At 44.6% G+C, this 24,088-nt stretch overlaps 1 protein-coding gene across 1 annotated transcript in view; it reads right to left on the reverse strand.

Annotated features, from left to right (window-relative positions):
- The window catches only part of ZNRF3 (zinc and ring finger 3), a 283,323-nt gene that overhangs the window by 15,672 nt on the left and 243,563 nt on the right, over positions 1-24,088 (reverse strand). Inside the window, exons 3-5 of the mRNA XM_033955185.1 lie at positions 22,181-22,255; positions 8,557-8,688; positions 398-508 (exon numbers count right to left, since the gene is read on the reverse strand). Of these exons, the coding sequence (XP_033811076.1) occupies positions 398-508; positions 8,557-8,688; positions 22,181-22,255 (318 nt within the window). The remainder of the gene's footprint in view (positions 1-397; positions 509-8,556; positions 8,689-22,180; positions 22,256-24,088) is intronic.

Consider the following 24,088-nt stretch of genomic DNA (forward strand, 5'->3'; position numbering starts at 1 on the left):
GTCCCAAGTACCAGGCAGAGATCCAAAGAGTAGCAACATTCCATGGTACCGATCCCAAGCAATAGCTTCCCCCGTGTCTGTCTCAAGCAGGGCTATGTGGATAGAATATCCAAGTCAGCTGTGAACCTCAAGTTATTGAGGGTGTGCTGGGGTTCAGTCGGCATGGACTGAACCGCCTGAATGTCATCCTATCCACTCAACTGACCCTGGACCGCGTAAGCACTAACCGGTGCTCAAACCAGATTATTAACCGCTGAATATCCAGGAAGGGGCTGATAAGGGGGTTTAAACTGGCAACAGCCTCTCCTGCCCACTTAACCCCCCCAAGCAATTTTAATTTTACAATCCATCTCATGTTTTGTGCAACTCCCCAGATCCCAAAGGATGAATCCCATACCTGACTTCGGCGCTGCTTCAGTTTGATCTTAATGAGGAGGATGAGGCAGACAAGTGAGACAACCACGAAGAAAGCGAGAAAGATACCCATGTCGAAATACTCTGTAGGTTGCTGGAAAATGAAGAAGAAATAAAGGTTAAAAACAAGCCCTAAACAGAAAAAAAATCTGGCCAGACTGAAGTGTTTTGGCAGAGAAGTGAATGGGGAGGCAGGTCTTAGCACTGGAAAAGCACAGCAGAAATGAGGTGGGTTGCAGGTCACACAAACATTTATTTTTAGACAAAATCATGGCATCAGGACAGTGCTGCAGGACTCCTGGGCAATACAGGCAGATGCCTGTTACCCAAAATGCAATACTCTGTCTCCATCACGCCTCAAACATAGAAAAAAAAGTTGCATGCTGGGAAGGACCTGGCGAGGACCCCAACTTATAGCGTGCGCTTAGAGGTCCCTAATCCCTTCCCACCACTAGAAGCTACTGGTGTAGGACGGGCCTGGCCTCAGCCACCAGAGAGCAAATGAGTCTGTCATCCGAGTGTCTGCCAGAAAATGAGGGATCAATGAACTCAAATTGGCTTACCATGAGAGATCGGGCTGATCAAGGAATTAAGTATAGCTTGAAAACCAGGTTATTCAACGCTACCCATCTGGGGTGCAATGGGGAGACAAGCAGTGTCACATTTGGGGGACTAAGGGGTTGATTGCTCTTATGGCATGTTCTAAAGATGAGCTATTTTATCAGTTTTACTTACATAGGATGGATTTATAAATACCAATACACTGTCACTCATCAATTACCAGCCTTAAAAGCATGACAGCAAAATGATTAAATATACATTAGAGAATGACACGGGAACAAATTTTTTCCCGTCCCCGCATGAACTGAATTTTCTTGTCCCATTCCTGAAAGATCTGCCTTAACCGCACAAGTCTCGGACACTTATGATTTTAAAGTGTTTGAGGCTTGTGCAGATGAGGACAGAGCTTGGAAAAATCTGTCTGTCTCATTCTCTAATATACATAACAGTTTTTCTATCATGCTTTTGAGGCTGGTAATTAATGTACAGTATTTGCTCCGTTTGTACTCCTGAAGAGATTTTTATTTGGGTTGTCTATGTTGTTTGCCTTTATATGTATGAGAACAGAAGAACATAAGGATAAAAACTTGCATTGAAAAATCTTACACTCTAATTAAGACTAATTCAACCTGTAAATTGTATATTATGGATATTGGTATTGTGTATATGTTGAGTTAGGATAACTTGTACTGTAACTAGGGCAAATTGTAACCTGTTAACTGTTGACCTGTGACCCGTCCTGGGATCTTTGGAGAAGACGGGATAGAAAAACCAAAGAAAACAAACATTCTGGGACAGACCGAGAGAGTCCATCAAGCCCAGGATAACCCAGAAGATCCCAGAACCCAGCACAGTGAAGGGGAAGGAAGACTACATCATCTCCCCTCACTGCACCAGATCCTGCTCCTTCATCAGGAAGCCCCGCCCACTTTTAACTGGCTCTCTTCACCCTCTCTCAGCTCCACTAAGGGGCTCAGAGGGCCACCGTGTATTTCAGAACTCAGCACAGGGAAGGGAGCCAATCAGCCCTCTCACTGCACCGAGACTCCAATTCAAACTTTCATCTTCGATGGGAAGCCCCGCCCCCTTCTCCCCAGATCCTGCCTGTTTAACCTCAGCCCTTTAAAGGTCTCAGGGCTCCAGTGTTTTTTGTTTTTCCACTTTAAAGCTTCAGCACAGTGACTTTTGCTGAAACCAGTGTCCCATCTCATAAAGCAAACTCAATCAGGAATCTGCTGTCAATCATACCAACCTGCTGATTTGAGCTTCTAGTCTCTGGATTTCCCCCCTTAATCTTAGAGCTATCATGGCTGATGTCACAGGAAAGATCTTAGCCTTTCTGGTCCTCTACTTACTAGGTACGACAAGTCTGATATCAAGAGCTTTAGCATTTGAATCAATTCCAAACTCACTTTACATGGGACAGAATCACCAGGTCCGAAAAATCTTTTCGCCCCTCTCACCATCTTCATGACTGCACGGAAACAGGTCCCTTTCCAATCCCTGTGGTTAACTCTTCCCACCGTCCCTTAAGACCAACGCACAAAAGCCAACGACTCCTAAAAAACCTACAACACTCAGAGCCGTTGGCTCCTCTAGATCATTACAAGCTATCTGGAGCTTACCTCAACATTCGTTCAGTCAGGAATAAGGCACAACTGGTCAAAGACTGGCTGGAAGAAACCCATCTGGATATTCTACTTCTAACTGAAACATGGTTAATCTCTGATCAGGATTTCATCATAGGTGATATACTACCTTCAGACTACAAAATTATCCCTTTATCAAGAAAGAGGAGGTGGTTTAGCAATAATTCTCCGAGACCACTTAAAGTTCCAAGTGTTAGACTCCAAACTGACTACTGACCTGGAAATTCTCACCTGTAAAATATCTAAAGAGGATTGCAAAGACAACTTGATCCTCACAATATTTCACATTCCCCCCAACAAACGGCATCTAGCAAAAGAGCAATTCTACGAATTCCTCCTTGCAAACTCAGGAGCCGGTGTCTACAACTTTATAGCCTGGAATGTTAATTTACACCTCGAACAGGCAGACAATATCAACGTAACTGGCCTACTTTCCTTCCTTACATCATTAGGGTTCTCCAAACCATCTCCAATTAAAACCCACCAGAAAGGTCACCACTTAGATCTGATCACATTCCTTTCTAATGCACCAACGACCCCCAGTATAAGTCTCAAAGGTGAAACCTGGTCCAATACTCCCTGGTAGGACCATCTCTTTTGCAACTCAAAACAAAACCAAGGAACAACTTCAAAGAGAAAACTATTTCACACGAGGACAGCTGAACCCGGTAGAATTTTGGACATACTATAACTTAATCTCCAACCCAGCTTTTGACCCTAACTTCATTTTAGGATGGAAAAACTTTAGTGATCAGGTCTTAAATGACATAGCCCCTCTGAAAAAATGTAAAAAAAAAGACAACGTTTATCAGACAACTGGTACGATACCGACTTAATTGTCTTAAAGCGAGAATTTTGCAAATTGGAAAGAATATGGTGCAAACCAGGGAACGATGAGGATAGACTTACTTGGAGACTAAAGGTTAAAGAATACAAAATAATGATCAAAGAAAAACGTAGTAAACATTACTCCCAAAAAATTAATTCTCCTACTTTACATAGTCACAAAATAGTCAATTCTTTGTTTGATATTAAATTCCACAAGTGCTCCAATACAGACTCTCGACCCCCTGCGGCGATCTTAGCTGACTTTTTCGCTACAAAAATCCACAAATTGAGATCGTCTCTTGCAGGTTCAAGCATAGATTTACCAACAGCTCTATCTGCCTTAGATAAAGAAGGTAGAGTTGTTGATATGATCTGGAATCACTTTGAAAACCCAGACTGGAGCCACTTCCTCAAGCTTTACTCAAAATATGTAAAATCCAATTGCCTATTGGACAACTGCCCACCGACTATTATGAAAACAGCTCCTATCTCCTTCAAGGCTGAACTTTTTAACTGGGTTTCATCATGCATGCGTACCGGTAAATTCCTGGAGGAACTTGGTCATATCCTCGTGACTCCTATTATCAAAAACCCAAAGGAGTCTGTTTTCTTGACGGCCAACTACAGACCCATTACCAACATACCATTCTTTCTTAAACTAATGGAAGGTCTGGTTAACATCAACCTCACGGAATATTTAGAGAAGTTTAACATTCTACATGATTCTCAATCTGGCTTCCAAACAAATTACAGCACTGAAACAGTTTGGCCTCCATGACTGACCATCTTTTCCATTTGTTTTCCCAGGAAAAAAGCACACTGGTACTGCAGTTCGACCTGAGCAGTTCGACCTTGTTGATCATGACCTCCTGCTTAGATGCCTTGATTCCATCGGCATTTCCGGACAGGTACTAAATTGGTTCATGGGTTTCCTAAACAAAACGTACATACCAGGTCTACAGTGAAGGAACCTACTCTCAAGCTTGGTCCAATCCCTGCGGAGTGCCACAGGGCTCCCCACTCTCCCCCTCACTTTTCAATATCTACATGACTTCACTGGGAAATATGCTATCCGATTTAAAACTGAAATCGTACATATACATGGATAATATAACAATTATTATTCCCATAACCTCATTGACCCAAGAGACAGAACAATTCATCTCATCTGTCCTTACCAAGGTAGAACATTGGACTATGCACTCCAAACTAAAACTTAATCTCGAAAAAACCAAGATCTTCTTGGCAAGTCCATGAACACCTCCTTGAGATCAGATTACCCAATTAATCCCACAACCAAAATCCTTGGCATCACCCTGGATCGAAGCCTGACGTTTGAAGATCACACTAATGCTCAAGTCAAAAAATGATTTCTCACTCTATGGAAACTTCGTACCATTAAACAATACTTCGATTTCTTTTCCTTTCGACTGCTGGTTCAATCCCTGATCTTAAGTACCTTAGATCAGTGTTCTTCAACCTTTTTACACCTATGGACCGGCGGAAATAAAATAATTATTTTGTGGGCCGGCAAACTACTAAGACTTAAATTTTTTTTTAAAACCATCGCTGCCCCGTCCCCGCGAGCTCGGTCCCACAAACCATCTGATCCCATCCGCACAAGCCTCAAATAGTTATGATTTTATATTGAACATATTTTATTAAAGTATAAAGAGAAACAATATTCTGTACAATTGTCATTTTATAAATATAAATAATACAGGGCAAAGATCAACATAAAACCCCGTCTCCCCTCCCCTTCACATATATCCCCTCTACTATCAAGAAAACTGAATAAGCCAAATTATTACAGAATGCTACACAAATATCATGCTAACAGAATACCACAGTCACACATGGCAGGAATGGTGTTAGGGGAGTGGAACTAGGGCAACTGCCTCCTGGTCAGAGAGAGCCCTAAGCCAGCTGGAAGCTAAAGACGCACTGCCTGGGCTTTGCACCCCCAGTTATGTCTAACATCAGCTCTAGCAGGATACATATTTTAAATCTGATATATTCTAATCACAAGATAGAAATAAAATTATTTTTTTCTACCTTTTGTCGTCTCTGGTTTCTGCTTTCATCGTCTTTTCACTCTCTTCCATCCAGCGTCTGCCCTCTGTCTCTTCAATCCAGCATCTGTCTCTTCCATCCACTGTCTGCCCTCTACCCCTCCCCCTCCCATATGGTATCTGCGTTCTTTCTATGCCCCTCTCTCCAACACCAGATCTAGCATCTTTGTCCCTCTTTCCTTATTTTTCATCTGACCCTCCTTCCCAGCATCAATCTCTCTCTACCTTGTCATTCCTCTGTCTCTGCCCTTTCCCTCATCTGATCTCTCCATTCCATCCTGACTCCTTCCCCTCCTATAATCTCCCTGCCAGCAGTTTCCTTCCAATGTTCCTCCTCTCCTATCCAGCAGTACCTTCTCCCTTTCTTCCTCCCCTTATCCAACAGTAACTCTCTTCCCTTTCCCTTCTCCCCTGCCAGCAGTAGCCCCTTCCCCTCCTTTGTCCAGGAGCACCTCTACTCCCTTCCCTCCTTCCCTCTCCAGTAAATGTTTCCTCTTTGTAGGTTAGCAGCAGCTCTGTGTGCTTTTAACTTCAGCACACAGCTGCCCCTAGGCAGTATTTTAGCGCGGTTTCATGAGGCAGCCTCAGGGCCTTTGGTAGGCCGGCCCGCTTCGATGATGCGAAGTGGGCCGGCCTACCAAAGGCCCCGAGGCTGCCTCATGAAACCGCGCTAAAATACTGCCTAGGGGCAGCTGTGTGCCGAAGTTAAAAGCACACAGACCTGCCGCTGCTTTTCTGGGGGTGCGGAGAAGTTGGTGGTGGCAGGCAGGAGTGCCGCCATAGCGACGGCAATAGGAAGTTGCACGTCAGCTGACTCCAGCACCTTTTGCTGCGGCGGGGTCTGAATCCTTCGCGGACCGGCAAGATTTTTTTGCGGACCGGCGGTTGAAGAACTGTGCCTTAGACTACTACAATATTATATACTTGGGATCTCTCAAAAAAACCAAACGACTGAGAATCATCCAAAATGCTGCAGTCCGTCTCATTTATGGCCTCAAGAAATCAGACCATGTAAGCCCATATTACAAAAAAACTACACTGGCTGCCTGTGGAAGCAAGGGTCATTTTTAAGTTTGCTTGCTTTTCCTTTAAAATCATGAAAGGTTCATTCCCATCCTATCTGTCTCACCAATTTGAATTCCCAGGCACAACTAATACACACAGTACCCACTTGTTCACTTTTCCATCCCTAAAGGGCTGCACCTACAAGAGCTATCTCGACAGAACACTATCATTCCAAGCAGGCAAATGGAACAAATGTTTACCCAACTTCATCTCAAACGCACTTTTGTACCAAACGTTTAGGAAGTCAATAAAAACTTATCTCTTTGACAAACTTCTCTGACCCCACTTCAACCTGATGTACTTCCAGATAAACCTGACTAAACTTAGCATGCCAATGTAATTTTGAAAGTTCTCTGTAATGTCGCTGTCTGTATACAGTCTCTTCCCTTGTAAACCGCTTAGAACTGTTTGTGGTATGGTGGATTATAAAAATAAAGTTATTATTATTATTATTATTAAAACAAATTTTATGCTGCAGTGGATTTTCCCAAGCCTATCTTAATAATGCCTTCTGGACTAAGCAAACATCTTTCCCACAGGCATCACTTTGCACTTGCTCACATGAAGAGTCATCTGCCATTTGGATGTCCGTCTTCCAGTCTTGTAAGGTCCTTTTGCAATTTTTCACAATCCTCAACTTTGTAACATCAGCAAATTTAATTATGTCCCTAGTTCTTCCCATCTCTAGATCATTGATCAATATGTTCAAAAGCAACGGTCCCAGCACAGACCCCCCCGGGAACCCCACTATTTGCACTTCTCCATTCAGACTATTGACCATAAAACCTTCGACTCAAGGCGCCTTTAGGCTACATGCAGGGTGTGGCTTCTTGGGATTTGGGTTTCATTTATGTTTATCATTTCTGCTCAGCTATTATGGATTTGGCATGTGTGTGACCGAGGGATTCTGTTAGCATGATTTGATTTTTCAAGGCAGCATTTTGTAGCAATTTGGCTTGTTCAGTTGTCTCAATAGTGGAGGGGCTATTTATGAGGGGGAGATGGGTTTTATTGTTGTTCCTCGTTTTGTATTCGTCAGAATATTGTTTCTTTTTATACTTTAATAAATTGATTTCTATTTGAGGCTTGTGCAGATGGGAACAAATTTTGCCACTTTCACCAATATAAATATCATAAAATTTAGTATATTACATTTGTAATCATCAAAGAACTTGATATCAAAATATATTCTAAAAGTGAAACATATCCTGAAAAACTTGGGTTAATCCAATTATCTGTGAAATAAGAAATTTAAGCATTATCGTATCGCATGACCTACACTTTAATTGTATTAGGGAGTCAGCAAAGTTTTACCAACCTCAGTAACCCAAATCCACCTCCTCAGCCCTGCTGTTTTCCATCTTTCAAACGTTTCTTAATCCATAATAGGACATGACCTCCTATCCCATGACTTTCTAATTTCCTCAGAAGTCTTTCATGAGATACTTTGTCAAATGCCTTTTGAAAATCCAGATACAGAATATTGAACAGCTCACCTTTATCCACAGGTTTATTCACCCCTCAAGATTCCCTGGACTAAAACCATGTTGGTTTTCTCTACCATTTTGCCCAGCACCAACATCAGACTCACCGGTCTACAATTTCTTACATTACCCTTTTTAAAAACTGGCTTTACATTGCCTACCCTTCAATCTTCCAGTAGCATGCTTGATTTTAAAGATAAATACATATTACTAATAGCTTTGCAAGTTCATTTTTTTTTTTTTTTTTTAGCTCTATCAGTACTCTGGGATGTATACCATCCAGTCAAGGTGATTTGCTACTCTTTAATTTATCAAACTGCCATATTATATCTTCCAGTTTACAGACTCAATTTGTTTTGAACGACTCCCTTCTGGGAATTGTAAAATAATCAAAATCAGATTAAAAATATGTCCTCCTATATCATGTGCTCTCTCTTCCCCTTCCCCTGGTGGTGTGTGCCCATTCTCCCCGTTTTCCCTTACCCTTGGTGCTCGATGCTGGATTCTGGCCCTTGCTACTTTCTGCTTGTTGACTATGTTCATGAGTTTGATGGCATCAGCCCCCTTCACATACACCACTGGTCGCTTCAGAGGGTCTTCCATGCCCTGATTCAGCTGCAAGAGAAAGAGAAGCCACATAACATCAGTTTTACCAGATCTGTCACTGGGAATGATGAAGCTTTGGTAACTACCATCCTCCGCATGTTCAGTGCCAATATCTACTACCTCAGCCTCTTCTCCCTTTCCAACTCAGCAGCAAGGAACACAGTGAATAAGCCATAGCACCCTTACTTCAAACAGGACACCACCGACTTCTGCTGCATTAAGAGATGCCCACCAAAATACCTGGTACAACGAGCATCTATCAAGAGAAAGGTACGAACCGTCAACTCCTCGCCCTGACATATTCCCCAACATAGAGCCCATTTCTAATGGACGATCCCACAGGCAATATCAATCTCACATTTGGATGTTCGAAAGTAAACAGGTTATAAGTGACAGGCTAAGACCTGAACCTGCAGTATGTCCACTGTTTGGTTTCTATGAGGTGTTTGTTTTATGTTAATGAATACAATTAAGTCTCTGTAACAGATTCATCTGACAATGAGGTCAATCCTTCAATACCAAAATGCTCCTAGATTTGACCTTCTTCTGGGCGATGCTACTCTGAGCCTTATTCAGAGGTTTCCTACATTTTTACGCCCCACTTTCATACATAGAAACATGATGGCAGATAAAGGCCAAATGGCCAATCTAGTCTGTCCATCCGCAGTAAGCAGCTCCTGAAATGGTTCCAAAGGGACCTATGTAGTGAATACTAGGGATGGAGCCCTACAAGATCACTCGATTTGCTCATGTTGAACAGCCAGACTTCTGCTCTCTGTACTTATTCATGCTTTACCTGCGTTAGATTCACTCTTCAGCTGCCTATGATGTATTGACGTTTTATAGGCATCTCTAAAACGTAAGATAATCATGGAAAGAATATTAAAAAAAAAAAAAGAGGAAAGGAAGGATAGGGAGAATATGATATAGACACTATCATACTTAAAAGACAAACTAATCTTTTTCAGAGATGGGGAATGCGAGTTGAGGCTGCAGGATGGAAGACTCAGGCAAGGTCAGTGGGTACTTGGAATACTCTCCTGCAGGAGGCTATGAGGACAAAACCAGTAACAGAATTCAAGAGGCCGGGAAATGAGATGAAAGTCAGAGGTTAGGCAGTAGGACCAGTGCTGGGCAGACCTCTATGGCCTGTGCCTCAAAATTGGCAGGGAGAGAGAGAAATTAATGAGTGAACCTTGTGTAGAGAACCAAATTCAACTCTGGCCCCCTTGATGTGCAGACTGGATGGACCCAGCAGGTCTTTTATCTGCCAAACAGGAAAAGCAACAAACCCTACAAATGTATAGAAGTCTCAGGGAAAGGAGTAGGGGAGGACCAATCAGTTTTTGGAAATTGAATTGGTCCTCTTCTACTCCTTCCCTGGGTCTTTATTTGCAAACATTTACTATGTTGTTATGATCCCAGATGAACACTTTTCACCTATGTATTTTAGAGAAAAATCCTACTGAACTTTTTTGATGCTTGAAAACAATCAGGAACAAATGCTTGAGAAAATACAGAAGTCCTAATCCATTTGTAGAAACAACAAATGCAATGTGGACCTTAAATCATCTGATAAAGAATTCAAAACCCCAGCAACACTGACAAGGCTCTGGCCTAGGTAACTTGCTTACCTGCCTGCTGCGTTCAGATGACACGAACAACTGCATCAAGTAGAACCACAAGGGGACAGAAGTGAGACTAAGGAGCTCTTTTACTAATGCGCAGTATATATCTACACTATTTCTAGGGGTCATCCTTTCATGAAAGGGCAAATTGCTCTTTATAGGGGAGGGACAAACCCTAGCAGTAGAAACATAGAAACATAGAAAAAAGCAGCAGAAAAGGGCTATAGCCCACCAAGTCTGCCCATTCCAAGTATCCCCTCCCCTGAATTTACTCCCTTAAAGATCCCACATGAGTATCCCATTTTCTCTTAAAATCCGTCACGCTGCTGGCCTTTATCACCTGGAGTGGGAGTCTGTTCCAATGATCCACTACTCTTTCGGTGAAGAAGTACTTCCTGGAGTCGCCATGAAACTTCCCTCCCCTGATTTTCAGCGGATGCCCTCTGGTGGTCGAGGGTCCCATGAGCCAGAAGATATCATCTTCTGACTCGATGTGTCCCGTGATGTACTTATATGTTTCAATCATATCTCCCCGTTCTCTTCGTTCCTCAAGTGAGTACAGCCGCAATTTTTTTAGTCTTTCTTCATACGTGAGATCCTTGAGCCCCAAGACCATCCTGGTGGCCGTTCGCTGAACCGACTCGATCCTCAGCACGTCCTTTCGGTAGTGTGGTCTCCAAAACTGAACACAGTACTCCAAGTGAGGCCTCACCATGGCTCTGTACAACGGCATCATAACTTCAGGTCTCCTGCTGATGAAACCTCTGCGGATACACCCCATCATTTGTCTTGCCCTGGAGGAAGCCTTCTCCACTTGATTGGCAACCTTCATGTCCTCACTAATGATCACCCCTAGGTCGCGTTCCGCCGTGGTCCTAACCAAGGTCTCACCATTTAGTACATAAGTTCTACGCGGGTTTCTCTTACCCAGATGCATTATCTTGCATTTTTTTGCATTGAAGCCTAGCTGCCAAGTAGTTGACCATTGTTCCAGCAACAGTAGGTCGTGTGTCATATTATCAGGTAATAAGCTTTTGCCTACTATGTTGCAAAGTTTGGCGTCGTCGGCGAACAGTGATACCCTTCCTCTAAGTCCTTGCGTCATATCTCTTATGAATAAGTTAAATAGAATCGGGCCCAGGACCGAGCCCTGTGGCACTCCACTGATCACGTCCGATGCTTCGGATGGGGTACCGTTCACCACCACCTTCTGAAGTCTACCGCTCAGCCAATCCCCAACCCATGTAGTTAGAGTGTCTCCTAATCCTATCGATTTCAGCTTGTTCAGTAATCTTCGATGAGGGACGCTATCAAATGCTTTACTGAAGTCCAAATATACCACGTCCAGTGACTCTCCGGCGTCCAGTTGTCTAGTAACCCAGTCAAAAAAGCTAATCAGATTAGATTGGCAGGATCTGCCCTGGGTGAACCCGTGTTGGTGTGGATCACGCAGTTTTTCTTCGTCTAGGATTGTGTCAAGATTCTGTTTGATCAGTGTTTCCATGAGTTTACACACTATAGACGTGAGACTCACTGGTCTGTAGTTTGCTGTCTCTGTCCTGCAGCCCTTTTTGTGGAGTGGGATTACGTTGGCGGTTTTCCAGTCCAAGGGGACTCTTCCTGTGCTTAGGGAAAGATTGAAAAGAACAGATAATGGTTCTGCCAGGACTTCCCTTAACTCCCTGAGCATTCTGGGATGTAGGTTATCCGGTCCCATGGCTTTGTTTACCTTGAGTCTTGATAGTTCGTCATAGACGCTACTGGGCGTAAATTCAAAATCTTGAAACGGGTCTTTCTGGTTATCTCCCGTCTGCAGCTGTGGACCAGCTCCCGGCGCTTCGCGGGTGAACACTGAACAGAAGTATTTATTTAGTAGTTCTGCCTTCTCAGAATCTGATTCCGCAAAGTTACCGTCCGATTGCTTCAGGCGTACTATCCCATCTTTGTTTCTTTTCCTGTCACTAATATAGCTGAAGAAAGATTTATCCCCTTTCTTAATTTTCCGTGCTAGCTCTTCCTCCATTCGGAGTTTGGCTTCTCTAACTGCTGTTTTGACAGCTTTAGATCTGTCTAGATAGTCCTCTTTCGCCCCATCTCTGCCTAAATGTTTGTAGGTGATAAATGCGTCTTTTTTCTGTTTAACTAGGTCTGAAATTTCTTTACTGAACCATTGGGGTCTTTTGTTTCTCCTGCGTTTACTTACTGTCTTTATGTATCGGTCTGTTGCTTCGTGTAGGATGGACTTCAGAGACGACCACATAACCTCCACATTGTCAGATATTGCTTGTTTATGTAGCTCCTGATGGACAAAATCTCCCATGTGGTTGAAGTCTGTGCCTCTAAAGTTGAGAACCCTTGTTGCTGTGTTTGTCTTAGGGAAACCTTTCTTGAGGTTGAGCCATACCATATTATGGTCGCTGGAGGCCAGTGTGTCTCCTACTGAGACTTCCGTGATGCTATCTCCATTGGTGAGAACTAGGTCTAGTAACGCCTGGTCCCTGGTGGGCTCCAATACCAATTGCTTGAGACGTGCACCCTTTATGGAGGTTAATATTCTTTTGCTGCTACCCGTAGTCGCAGAGAGTGTGTTCCAGTAGTACCACAAGGCTACCACAAAGGGTCAGAACAGACATTTTGAAATCTGGAGCCAAACAGGACAGGAGCAATGCCACTAATGCCACTAGGCTACCAGTGAACCCCTGGGTGAGTCATGGGGTGATGGTGGTAGAGGAGGGGGGCAGGGGGGAGCTGCAACTGGTGCTGAAGTTGTCCTTTTTACTTTTAAATTTTGGGCAGAAGCCATGTCACTGGACTGCCAATGGCATAGCTGCACTTAATGTCACTTCATAGGGTGGCATGCACTGCATGGCACTGACCTGATCCACCCCACACCCCCACAGCAGCCACGCCCTGTCACCCCCCTTTAATCAAACATGATCTGCTCCAATGTATGTTAAAGCCAGCAAGATGCAAGAACAAAAAAAAAAACAACCCACACTAGTTGCTTAAACACATAGAAGCTGTAACAGGAAAACCTGCTCTAGCTGCTCAGCACAGCTTAGTAAAGAGACCACCTGATTTATAGGCAGTCATAATTGTCTTAAACCGTATCCGATACCCTAGGGGCAATTGATGTAACTCAAAAAGGACACCAAGTAATATTGATAAGTCTATTCTTGCTCAAAATCATCCGTGCAACTTCATTTTAAACATTTAAAGATCTTTCAAAGTTGGAGCTGGTAAGTTCATCAATACAAAATGATAATAATTAAAACCCAGGAAAAAAAATCTGATCTATCTAAGAGAGGACGCAACTGCCGTAAGGTACACAACTTAGCGAGTTAACATAAAGCCATACAGTGAAACCTGAATCCATTGTAACTCTCATAGAAACACTGAAACATGATGGCAGGCAAAGGCCAAACGGCCCTTCCAGTCTGCCCATCCACAGCATCCACTATCTCCTCCTCTCCCTATTGGCTAAGGCTCTTAACATTTGCATCTCCTCTTCCTATAGGCTAAGGCTCTCTACACCTGCATTGTGAGGTCATAGAGCTTTATGGTTATAGAAACTAGAGAATGACACAGTGGTTGTTATCCGCGGCTACCTGCGAGTAGCTGCCGAAACGGGGAAAGAAAAATAGTAGTCACTGCGGGGACGGGGACAAGGCCATTCACCGCCCCGTGGAGCGGTGAATGGTCTTGTCTCCGCAGTGAGGCAATCAAGAATCGCGCGGTCCAGCAGCCCCCACCTGCCCGATCACAGCATTTAGCCAGCTCCCTCCCTCCACCTCACCTTATATTCCGAGTTTGCTGGCTTTCTTTTTCGCCAAGGCGCACGCTTTCAAAAAGCCGCGCCCAAGCGACTGCTGGAGTTGTTCAATCTTCTCTGCTGCAACTTCCTGTTTCCGGTTGCGTCAGAGCAGAAGATTGAACAACTGAGCAGCCGCACGTGGGCGGCTTTTTGAAAGCGTGCGGCTCGGCGAAAAAGAAAGCCGGCAAACTCGAAATATAAGGTGAGGTGGAGGGAGGGAGCTGGCTGAATGCTGCGATCGGGTGGGTGGGGGCTGCTGGACCGCACGATCGTGCGTATTCCCAGCTCACACTAGGAAGGAGGGAGTGAAAGGGAAAAAGATTCTGGGCCAAGGGGATGAAGAGGGAAAGAAAGAAACCCACAGCAGGAAAGAAAGGGGAGGAAAGGCAGGTGAGCCAGATGCTGGAAGCAGGAGGGTGGGGAAAGAAAGAGGGAAAGAAGCTAGATGGGGTTGAAAAGAAGAGACACACTGGTATGGAAGAGGAAGATAGGGGAAATCTGGACACAGGAAGGTAACAGAAAGAGGGGAAATTATGTGCATGGGGCATAGGGACAGAGACATAAAGGGGAAATGCCATGGGGATGGTATATGGACACAGGGGAGGGGCAATGCCAGATACATAGGGGAGATATTAGAAATGGGGAAAGGGAACACAGAAGTGAGATGGTTTGTGGGGATGGGACAGGGACCGAGCTCGCAGGCTCCAGCAGCTTGCACAAATTACATTGTAACATGCCACGAAAATAAGAGGGAGGGAGGTAGATAGATAGGCCCCGCGAGAGGAGCTGAAGGCTGGTAGAAAGGAACAGATGGTAAAGGAGGGAGGGAAGGGTGGTGGTGGAAAGGAATAGGACATTGAAAGAGGGTAGAGAGGAACAGACCCTGAAGGGAAATGTGGAAGACAGAGTGGGGAGAAGACGCTGGAAGGGAAGAAGACAGATGCCAGACTATGGGGGAGCGGAGGGAAGAAGATGGGTGCTAGACCAATTGGGGGGGGTGAAGGGAGAGGCACAGTAACAGCAAATGGAAGACGCAGAGAGAAGACACACAGTGGATGGAAGGAATTGAATGAGAAGATGTGGAAAGCAGAAACCAGACAACAAAGGTAGAAAAAAAAAAATTCTATTTATTTATTTATTTTTTGCTTTAGGATAAAGTAGTATATTAGTTGTGTTGATAAAAATTTATAAACAAAGCCCTGCCAGCTGAACATTCTTTCTCTAGTTCAGCAGCCAGAACTTTGACAACATGATGCACGATGTACTCCTACTGGAGCGCTGGTCTAGGTCCTGGCAACTCAGCTTCAATGCCAAAAAATGCAAAGTCATGCACCTGGGCAGCTAAAATCCATGCAAGACTTACACCCTTAATGGCGAGATCCTAACAAGAACTGTAGCAGAACGAGACTTAGGGGTGATCGTCAGTGAGGACATGAAGACTGCCAATCAAGTGGAGCAAGCTTCATCCAAGGCAAGGCAAATCATAGGTTGCATACGCAGGGGTTTCGTCAGCCGTAAGCCGGAAGTCATTATGCCATTGTATAGATCCATGGTGAGGCCCCATCTGGAATACTGTGTGCAATTCTGGAGGCCGCATTATCGCAAGGATGTGCTGAGACTGGAGTCGGTTCAGAGAATGGCCACCCGGATGGTCTCAGGACTCAAGGATCTCCCATACGAGGAACGGCTAGACAAATTGCAGCTATACTCACTCAAGGAACGCAGAGAGAGGGGGACATAATCGAGACGTTCAAGTATCTCACGGGCCGCATAGAGGCGGAGGAAGATATTTTCCTTTTCAAGGGTCCCACGACAAGAGGGCACCCGTGGAAAATTAGGGGAGGGAAACTATGAGCTGACACCAGGAAATTATTTTTCACAGAAAGGGTGGTTGATCGCTGGAATAGTCTTCCACTGCATGTGATTGAGGCCAGCAACGTGCCTGATTTTAAGGCCAAATGGGATCGTCACATGGGATTTATTCACAGGGCGAAGGTAGGGGAGGGATCTATTCACAGGGCGAAGGTAGGGGAGGGACATTAGGGTGGGCAGACTAGATGGGCCGTAGCCCTTATCTGCCGTCTATTTCTATGTTTCTATATAAGGAAGGCATAAGCTAAATATTGCAGTACTGAGGCTTATATGGATGCTGTGGGGACGGTGACGGGGCGGTGAAGGGGATGGCGGTGACGATGACGGGGCGGTGAAGGGAATGACAGTGATGGGGCGGTGAAGGGGACGGTGGGACGGGGACAGATTTATTCCCCCTGTCATTCTCTAATAGAAACATAGACTCAACTTTCATTAATCACCTTGAAATACCATACTGTATGAATAATCACTTCAAAACTTTAAGTGTGCTTAATAGTGAACGCTCAGACCCACAATTATAACCCAGTGAAAATTCACGGAGTAGCTGTGTATAGAGACCATCATTGCATGTTCACTGTCTCTCCCACCAATAACCATAGAGCATATGTTCTACCAACTCCACTAAATCCTCCATTGGAAACAAAACAACTTATCTTGGTATGTTTGGTGATATGGCCAACACAGCTGCTTCATGCACTTCCTTGATCACCATAATTAATCTGGTACATTTTCACCGACCCCCAGATTTCACCGACCACCAGATTAATTATGGTGATCAAGGAAGTGCATGAAGCAGCTGTGTTGGCCATATCACCTAACATACCAAGATAAGTTGTTTTGCTTCCAATGGAGGATTTAGTGGAGTTGGTAGAACATATGCTCTATGGTTATTGGTGGGAGAGACAGTGAACATGCAATGATGGTCTCTATACACAGCTACTCCGTGAATTTTCACTGGGTTAAAGTTCCCTTCTATAGTGAGTTTAATATAGAAACATGGAAACACAATGGCAGATAACGGCCTATCCAGTCTGCCCACCCGCAGTAACCCTTATCTCTTCCTCTCTTTAAGAGATCCCACTTGCCTATCCCAGACTTTCTTGAAATCAGATGCAGTCTCTGTCTCCACCACCTCTTAACAAAAATAGTGGCATCACCCAGAGTAATTCCCTCTGGCCATACCCTCTCGAGGTACTGGAAATGATGCCTTGGTTCCAGCCACGTCTAGTCTGTGGAATGATATAACAGGTTGAATAATTGCCCCAAATGAAAAAAGGTTGGTAGATAAAAGAACATCTGCTGGTTATCCACTGAATACATTACATTGGTGTCTTTTATCCCACAAATATCTTTCAGTTCTAAAGAATTGGCCTGGGCATACAAGGTTGATAGTTGGAAAATGCAATAAGATCTGGGGAGTTGGGAAGGTTTAGTTAGATCAGTTGATAAATTTCTTGAATAGCATGGTTTTCCATTCTTTCCTGAAGGTTTTGTAATTGGGCGTTGTCGGCAATGTGATCCTGGAATTCTCATTCTGTGACCATGTGGATTCTGCAAAGCATCTGCAGGGTTTCACTTTATTTCTTGACACTTTTATCCCACACAGTTCAGACATCAGACACAATTAGTTTTCAAAAAAATTAAAATTAAATCAAAGTCTGTGGTCACTCATATTTTAATTGGCATTCATTCCCCCAATTTTATTCTTTGTTTTTATGGATAATCAAGCATTTTTAATACTCTCTTGATAGTAAGAGATCCAAAAAGAAAATATTTTTAAGTATTTACAAAACCTTATTTAGGGTTCCTTTTAGAAAGCCACGGTAGAGACTCTCCTGCAGCCCTTTCCATTCCCATAAGCTTTGGTGCATTTGCAGTGGGAGAATCGCTCCTGCGGCTTCCTAAACTCTACTCTCCTTTAGACAAAAATCTCTTATGGAGAAATGGTTTCCTTTGCGTGCACCCACACAGAAAGGCAGTATCAAACCTGGGACCCATTCATCGCCCCTTATCTCCTCTGGAAGCAAATTCCACCACTTAGTTCCTTGAGAGACAAACCCAGCAGAATAGGCCGATATAAACTATATTTTATATTTTTACAATAGTGAAGAATTAAAATTTTTCTGTAACTAGCTATGTAACATTACATGCAGGAAGTTCAATCCTATCTTGCACATATCCTGGAACCAAACCATATAACATTTGGAGAAATTATGACTTACTTAAATTCTTTTTCCATTAGTCCTTCCCACTATTCCAGCATTTGTAGAAGTAGTTATGTCATCAAGCAGCAGGGGGAGCTAGAAAACACAGAACTGAGTTGCGACACACCTGCAGTCGAACCATCCAGCCCTTCAGAACTTCCCCAGACATGAAAAATGAAATAAATCCAGTATAAAACACAACTGTGAACAAACGTGTAAACAGAAGCTAACTGAAAGAGAAAGTGCTTATTCCTCTGGAAAGCTTGCAGAAAGGGTGAACCAGGTAGAGGAAAGATGACAGCCATTGCCAGACATCTCTTTGCACTGACCTAAAAACTCAGAACCACAAGTGGGCTCCTGGAATAGTGGTAAGGACTAGAGGAAAGAAAATTATCAGTTAAGTTCTAATTTCTCCTTCCATTACGTAACTCCCCACTATTCCGGAGCTTCTGGGATATCCAAAAGCAATCCCTAGAGAGGGTAGGGTGGCACTGCCATCTATAGAATCAAAGATTCAAAACTGGCCTCTGAGTTAGCTGCAAACATCTACTACTCTATAACATTGGTAAAAAGTATCCCGAGATGACCATGTTGCTGCTTTACAAATATGCACTGGGGATACCTAAGAGGCCCATGAGGTAGTCATGCATCTCACAGAACAAGCTCGTAAATCAGAAGAGGGTTGATTCCCCACAACAACATCTCCTTCAGCCATCTAGTAATCGTGCGCTTGGACACCATCAGGCCCAGTTTTCCAAAAGTATGAAAAGTCTTCAAAATTCATTTGTGGCCTCCAGATACCTTTGGAAGACCCTATGCACATCCAGGAGCTTCAAGCCTCCCCATCTTCCCTATGAAAGGGCAGAGGTTCCTCAGATTGGTAAATATGAAATGTCAACACTTATCTTAGGGAGTAAGGAAAGAACCGTTTTGAGGGAGACTCCTGCTTCTGTAAAATAGAGGAAGGGACTTCCACAACAAAGTGCCCGAAGCTCAAACATGACACGCCGACAAAATAGCTACCAAGAATGCCACCTTCAAAATGGCTTTCCTAACAGGTTCAAACTTAGGTTTGTGAAGAGCCCAAAGGACCAAACCGAGATTCCATTCTGGGCAACGTAGACCAAGGTGAAGCCATTGGCAGCCCACCCCTCTCAAGAACCAGATAATATCCAGGTGCACCGCCAAAGATGTCTTATTTCAGAGGATGTCCGCAGAAGTCAAATTCTTCACCTGTACCTCCAACTGGGTGGAATGGAGCCCTTCTTGGGTCCTGGCCTTCAGATACCACTTCAGGCAAGCCCTTACCACTAATGAGTTACAAATGGTCACCTGAAGACACAGCGAGACCACCTCAAAAGCTTACTTCAATGCATTTTCCAGCTTCTGATTCTGCAAATCCATCAGTGCAATTCCCACCTGCACAGGGTAGTTGTCTTAATCACCACTGTAAAGGAATCCACCCTCGTGAGCTGGCGCTTTTCCTTCTGCTCAGATACTAAGGAAAAGAGGCATATCGTGGCCCTTCTTACCTTAAGGCCTGCATCTAGAGGAACCCATCCTACTGTAATCAGATCCTGAACATCAGGATGTATGGAGAAAGCCTTAGATGGACCCCTGAACGAAGTCAACAAAGTCTGTGATCCAGATGCCAAAGCTAAAGGCTCCTCAATGGAAAAAGCCGCCAACTCCTAAGTATTAGAATACTGCTTTGGGGTCATTCCCTCCTCCAATGGCTCTCCTAGTGAAGAATCCTCTGAGCAAACCAGGCCTCATCAGACAGAGGGGGAAAATGAGAAAGCCTCATCAGTTGATTCCTAGGAGATCAAATAGAGATTTGGGGGGAGCAGGAGGGGCAGTAGGCAGATAAAAAATAAAGGCTGCACTGAAAATCAGGTTGCTCCTGCTTCAAGAAATGTGCCTGAAGCAATCACAAGACCAATGACAGCTCTATTGCATGTGGGAAGATCAGGAGCCCTCTCTGCAGTGCCTCCTATCAACATGGCCATCGTTCCCATGGTCTTCTGAGGAGAACCACATGCCGACAGAACCAGCAAAATTCAACAGCTGCAAACAGTTCCCAGTTCCCTCATCCGAAGTGGTTTTGCCAGTGCTGAGGCTGAGGCTCTCCGTTTGCAAAAACAAATCCAAGTACAGTCCTTATTGAGGTTCTGAGCAAAGACAGCCAGTTCTCCCCCAACACACAATCTCCACAAGCCAGTTTACCATGCGAGAAGCAAGACTTGGAAGTGCACACAAAACATTCATCTTACAGCTGTTGTGCTTACAAAAGAGAGAAGAGACAGATGGGGGAGAGTTCCACAAAGCATCAGAGAGATGAATCTGAAGAACATAAGAAATGCCTCCACTGGGTCAGACCTGAGGTCCATCGTGCCCAGCAGTCCGCTCACGCGGCGGCCCAACAGGTCCAGGACCTGTGCAGTAATCCTTTATCTATACCCCTCTATCCCTTTTTCCAGCAGGAAATTGTCTAATCCTTTCTTGAACCCCAGTACCGTACTCTGCCCTATTACGCCCTCTGGAAGAGTATTCCAGGTGTCCACCACACGCTGGGTAAAGAAAAATTTCCTAGCATTTGTTTTGAATCTGTCACCTTTCAACTTTTCCGAATGCCCTCTTGTTCTTTTATGTTCTGAAAGTTTGAAGAATCTGTCCCTCTCTACTCTCTCTATACACTTCATGATCTTGTAGGTTTCTATCATGTCTCCTCTGAGTCTCTGCTTTTCCAGGGAGAAGAGCCCCAGTCTCTCCAGCCTTTCAGTGTATGAAACGTTTTCCATGCCCTTAATCATTCGTGTCGCTCTCCTCTGGACCCTCTCAAGTATCGCCATATGCTTCTTAAGGTACGGTGACCAATACTGGACACAGTACTCCAGGTGCGGGCGCACCATTGCCCGATACGACAGGATGACTTCTTTCGTTCTTGTTGTAATACCCTTCTTGATAGTACCTAACAATCTGTTCGCTTTCTTTGAGGCTGCCGCGCATTGCGCCGTTGGTTTCATTGTTGTATCCACCAACACTCCCAAGTCCTTTTCGAGGTTACTTTCCCCCAGAGCCAACCCCCCCATTTTGTAGCTGAACATCGGGTTCTTTTTCCCTATATGCATGACCTTGCATTTCTCTATATTGAAGTTCATCTGCCATTCCTCCAATGTTGTCAGATCTCTTTGCAGAAGCCAGGCACCCATCAAGCTTAACTGAGGAACAGGTGATTAACTGGCTCAGAAGCGCAGCATAAGGAACCAGAGGCTGAACAGTGCACCCATCCACCTGCTGGAGACAGACTGTCCTGCTCTTCAGTACTTTCTGACTGCAGATATGTCACAACTCTCTCTCCACCAGAGACAGGTACAACCCAGGCAGTAGCAGCTACAGAACTGCAATCATCTTATAAGAACAGCCCTACGGGGTCAGACCAAAGGCCCGGTATCCTATTTCCAACAGTGGCCAACCCAGGTCCTAAGTACCCGGCAGAATCCCAAATAGTAGCAACATTCTAGAGCTGAGATTGTGATGTCATAATGCTTCATTCCACCAATGCCCAAGAGCCAACCTCATCAGTGATGTCATAATGGCTTGACTGTCCTAGGCTTGGTTCACATAAGAACATAAGAGTTGCTATACTGGGACAGACTGAAGGTCCATCAAGCCAAGTATCCTGTTTCCAACAGTGGCCAATCCAGGTCCCAAGTACCTGGCAGAACCCCAAAGAGTAGTGAGATTCCATGTTACCGATCCCAGGACAAGTAGTGGCTTCCCCTATGTCTGTTTCAATAGCAGACTATGGACTTTTCCTCCAGGAACTTGTCCAACCTTTTTTTAAACCTAGCTATGTTAACCGCTCTTACCACATTTGTTGAATGAAAAAATATTTCCTCCACACGATACCCCTGTACAGTACAACTTGCCCCCTCCCTCTATTCTGCTGAACCCACAGTAGCTCAGGGAAAGGTTTTTACCTGCTCGATGGCTTCTGGGTTTTCAGTCACATCAAAGATGACGGCAGTTGCGCCACGCTGAAGTGCTCGCTTTGCCTGCAGAGAGAATGGAAAAACACAAATGACACTTCGGCTTCTTCAAAGTCCGTTTAAGGCAATTAGTGGTGGAAGTTCCACATTGCAAACATAACACGTGATGCCCCACATTGAAAGAGGATCTTAAAGGACTGGAAAAACGCAGTTACTTACTGGGTGGATGGCATGAGATGTAAGCAGCAAGAAGACAGATGGATTATCAGCTTTGCTCATTTAAATTGATAATGGAAGTCCCTCAATTAAGGCCTTTGGGTAAGAGCTACAGAATGGACACTGAACTAGACCACAGGGTGGCACTTTGGCAATTCAAACATAAATGTCCTCCATGATGGCAAGCAAGCTAGTCTGGTTGACGGCTGCTGCTAGGCTCCTCGAGAGCTTTCAGACTGTTAAAGTGACTTGCTGGAGCATCGGTGGGATTTGAACCCTGGGCTTGCCTAGTTCTCAGCCCAGGGCTCCAGCCATTCCTCCATTCAGGAACTAACAATCTTGGGTCTTGACATTTCTTTTTGGCGAGTGCAGTTGTGCGAGTTTTCTGAGTAGGCAGCGCTTTCTATTTGCATACCACTGAGTAATTGCATATATTTAAACAAACGGGCCCCATGTATAAATTAGGTATCCTCTCTGGGGAGGGGGGGTCTTTCTTTTTTTTTGCTCTCAGCTACACATTAGAGGTTAACAGACACCGTGGAGCAGCCCCTTAAAAAAAGTGACCCACAGGGCCCTGTGAAAATACAGATTCAGCAAAAGGGACCGACATCTTGACGATTCAGGCCCATAGTCAGCTTATGTAAGCTTGATCATCACTTGATATTTATTCATTTATTCCGTTTTCTATACCATTCTCCCAGGGGAGCTCAGGTACTCAAGCATTTTCCCAATCTGTCCTGGGGGGCTCACACTCTGTCTAATGTACCTGGGGCAGTGGAAGATTAAGTGACTTGCCTAGGGTCACAAGGAGCAGCGTGGGTTTGAACCCACAATCTCAGGATGCTGAGGCTGGAGCTTTAACCACTGCGCCACACTCTCCATATATCTTTGAAGTGGTCATGCAGAGCATTATCTACCCCCACCCCCCTTTTTACTAAAGTGTGATTTCGGTTAAGGCAGGGAGCTGCGCTGAATGGTCACAGAACTCTGAGCATTGGGAGCAGCGTGGAGCATTCAGCGTGGCTCCCTGCGCTAATAACCGCTATTACGCTTTAGTAAAAGTGGGGGGGAGGGGGTAAGTGACTACCTGGAACACTTGGGGGTACGTCTCCTCTTTCTGGAACTTGCTGCGGCACTAGAAAGCAGCCTCGCACGCCTGTGCTTGTGTGAGAGATGCCCTGAAGATGCTACCGGGTGTATTCTTGGAATTCATCAACCTCCCTCTTTTATTCACGCATGGCGCGGGTTTCAGCGCCGGTAACTGCTCAGATGCTCACAGGAATTCTATGAGTATCGGAGCGGTTACCGCCACTTCGTAAAAGAAGGGGTATGTTTGAATCACATTCTAATCAATACATTGGGTAAAGATTTTGAATTTTTGTTCCCAGACCCCTCCAATCCATTCATCCCTTCTGAATCTTGGGGGTTCAGTTTCATTGGTCTAAAATGTTCCTCACTGACATGTAATACCACAAGCGCTCATAAGACAGCAAAACCACCGGGTGGGGGGGGGGGGGGGCGATCTTAGCAGGTTTGTCCAGGGGAATGAACATAAAATCTCCACTGTGCCCCAAATCCTAATTACTGGGCAGAACTGGTTATTTTGTATGTTGTAATGAAGGATTTAACAGCAGCTCAGTAAGATTTAGCCCTGCTACGAGACATTTCCAATCTTTAAAGATT

Source organism: Geotrypetes seraphini, chromosome 8, assembly GCF_902459505.1.
Source record: "Geotrypetes seraphini chromosome 8, aGeoSer1.1, whole genome shotgun sequence".
In the NCBI taxonomy this organism is placed as follows: domain Eukaryota; kingdom Metazoa; phylum Chordata; class Amphibia; order Gymnophiona; family Dermophiidae; genus Geotrypetes; species Geotrypetes seraphini.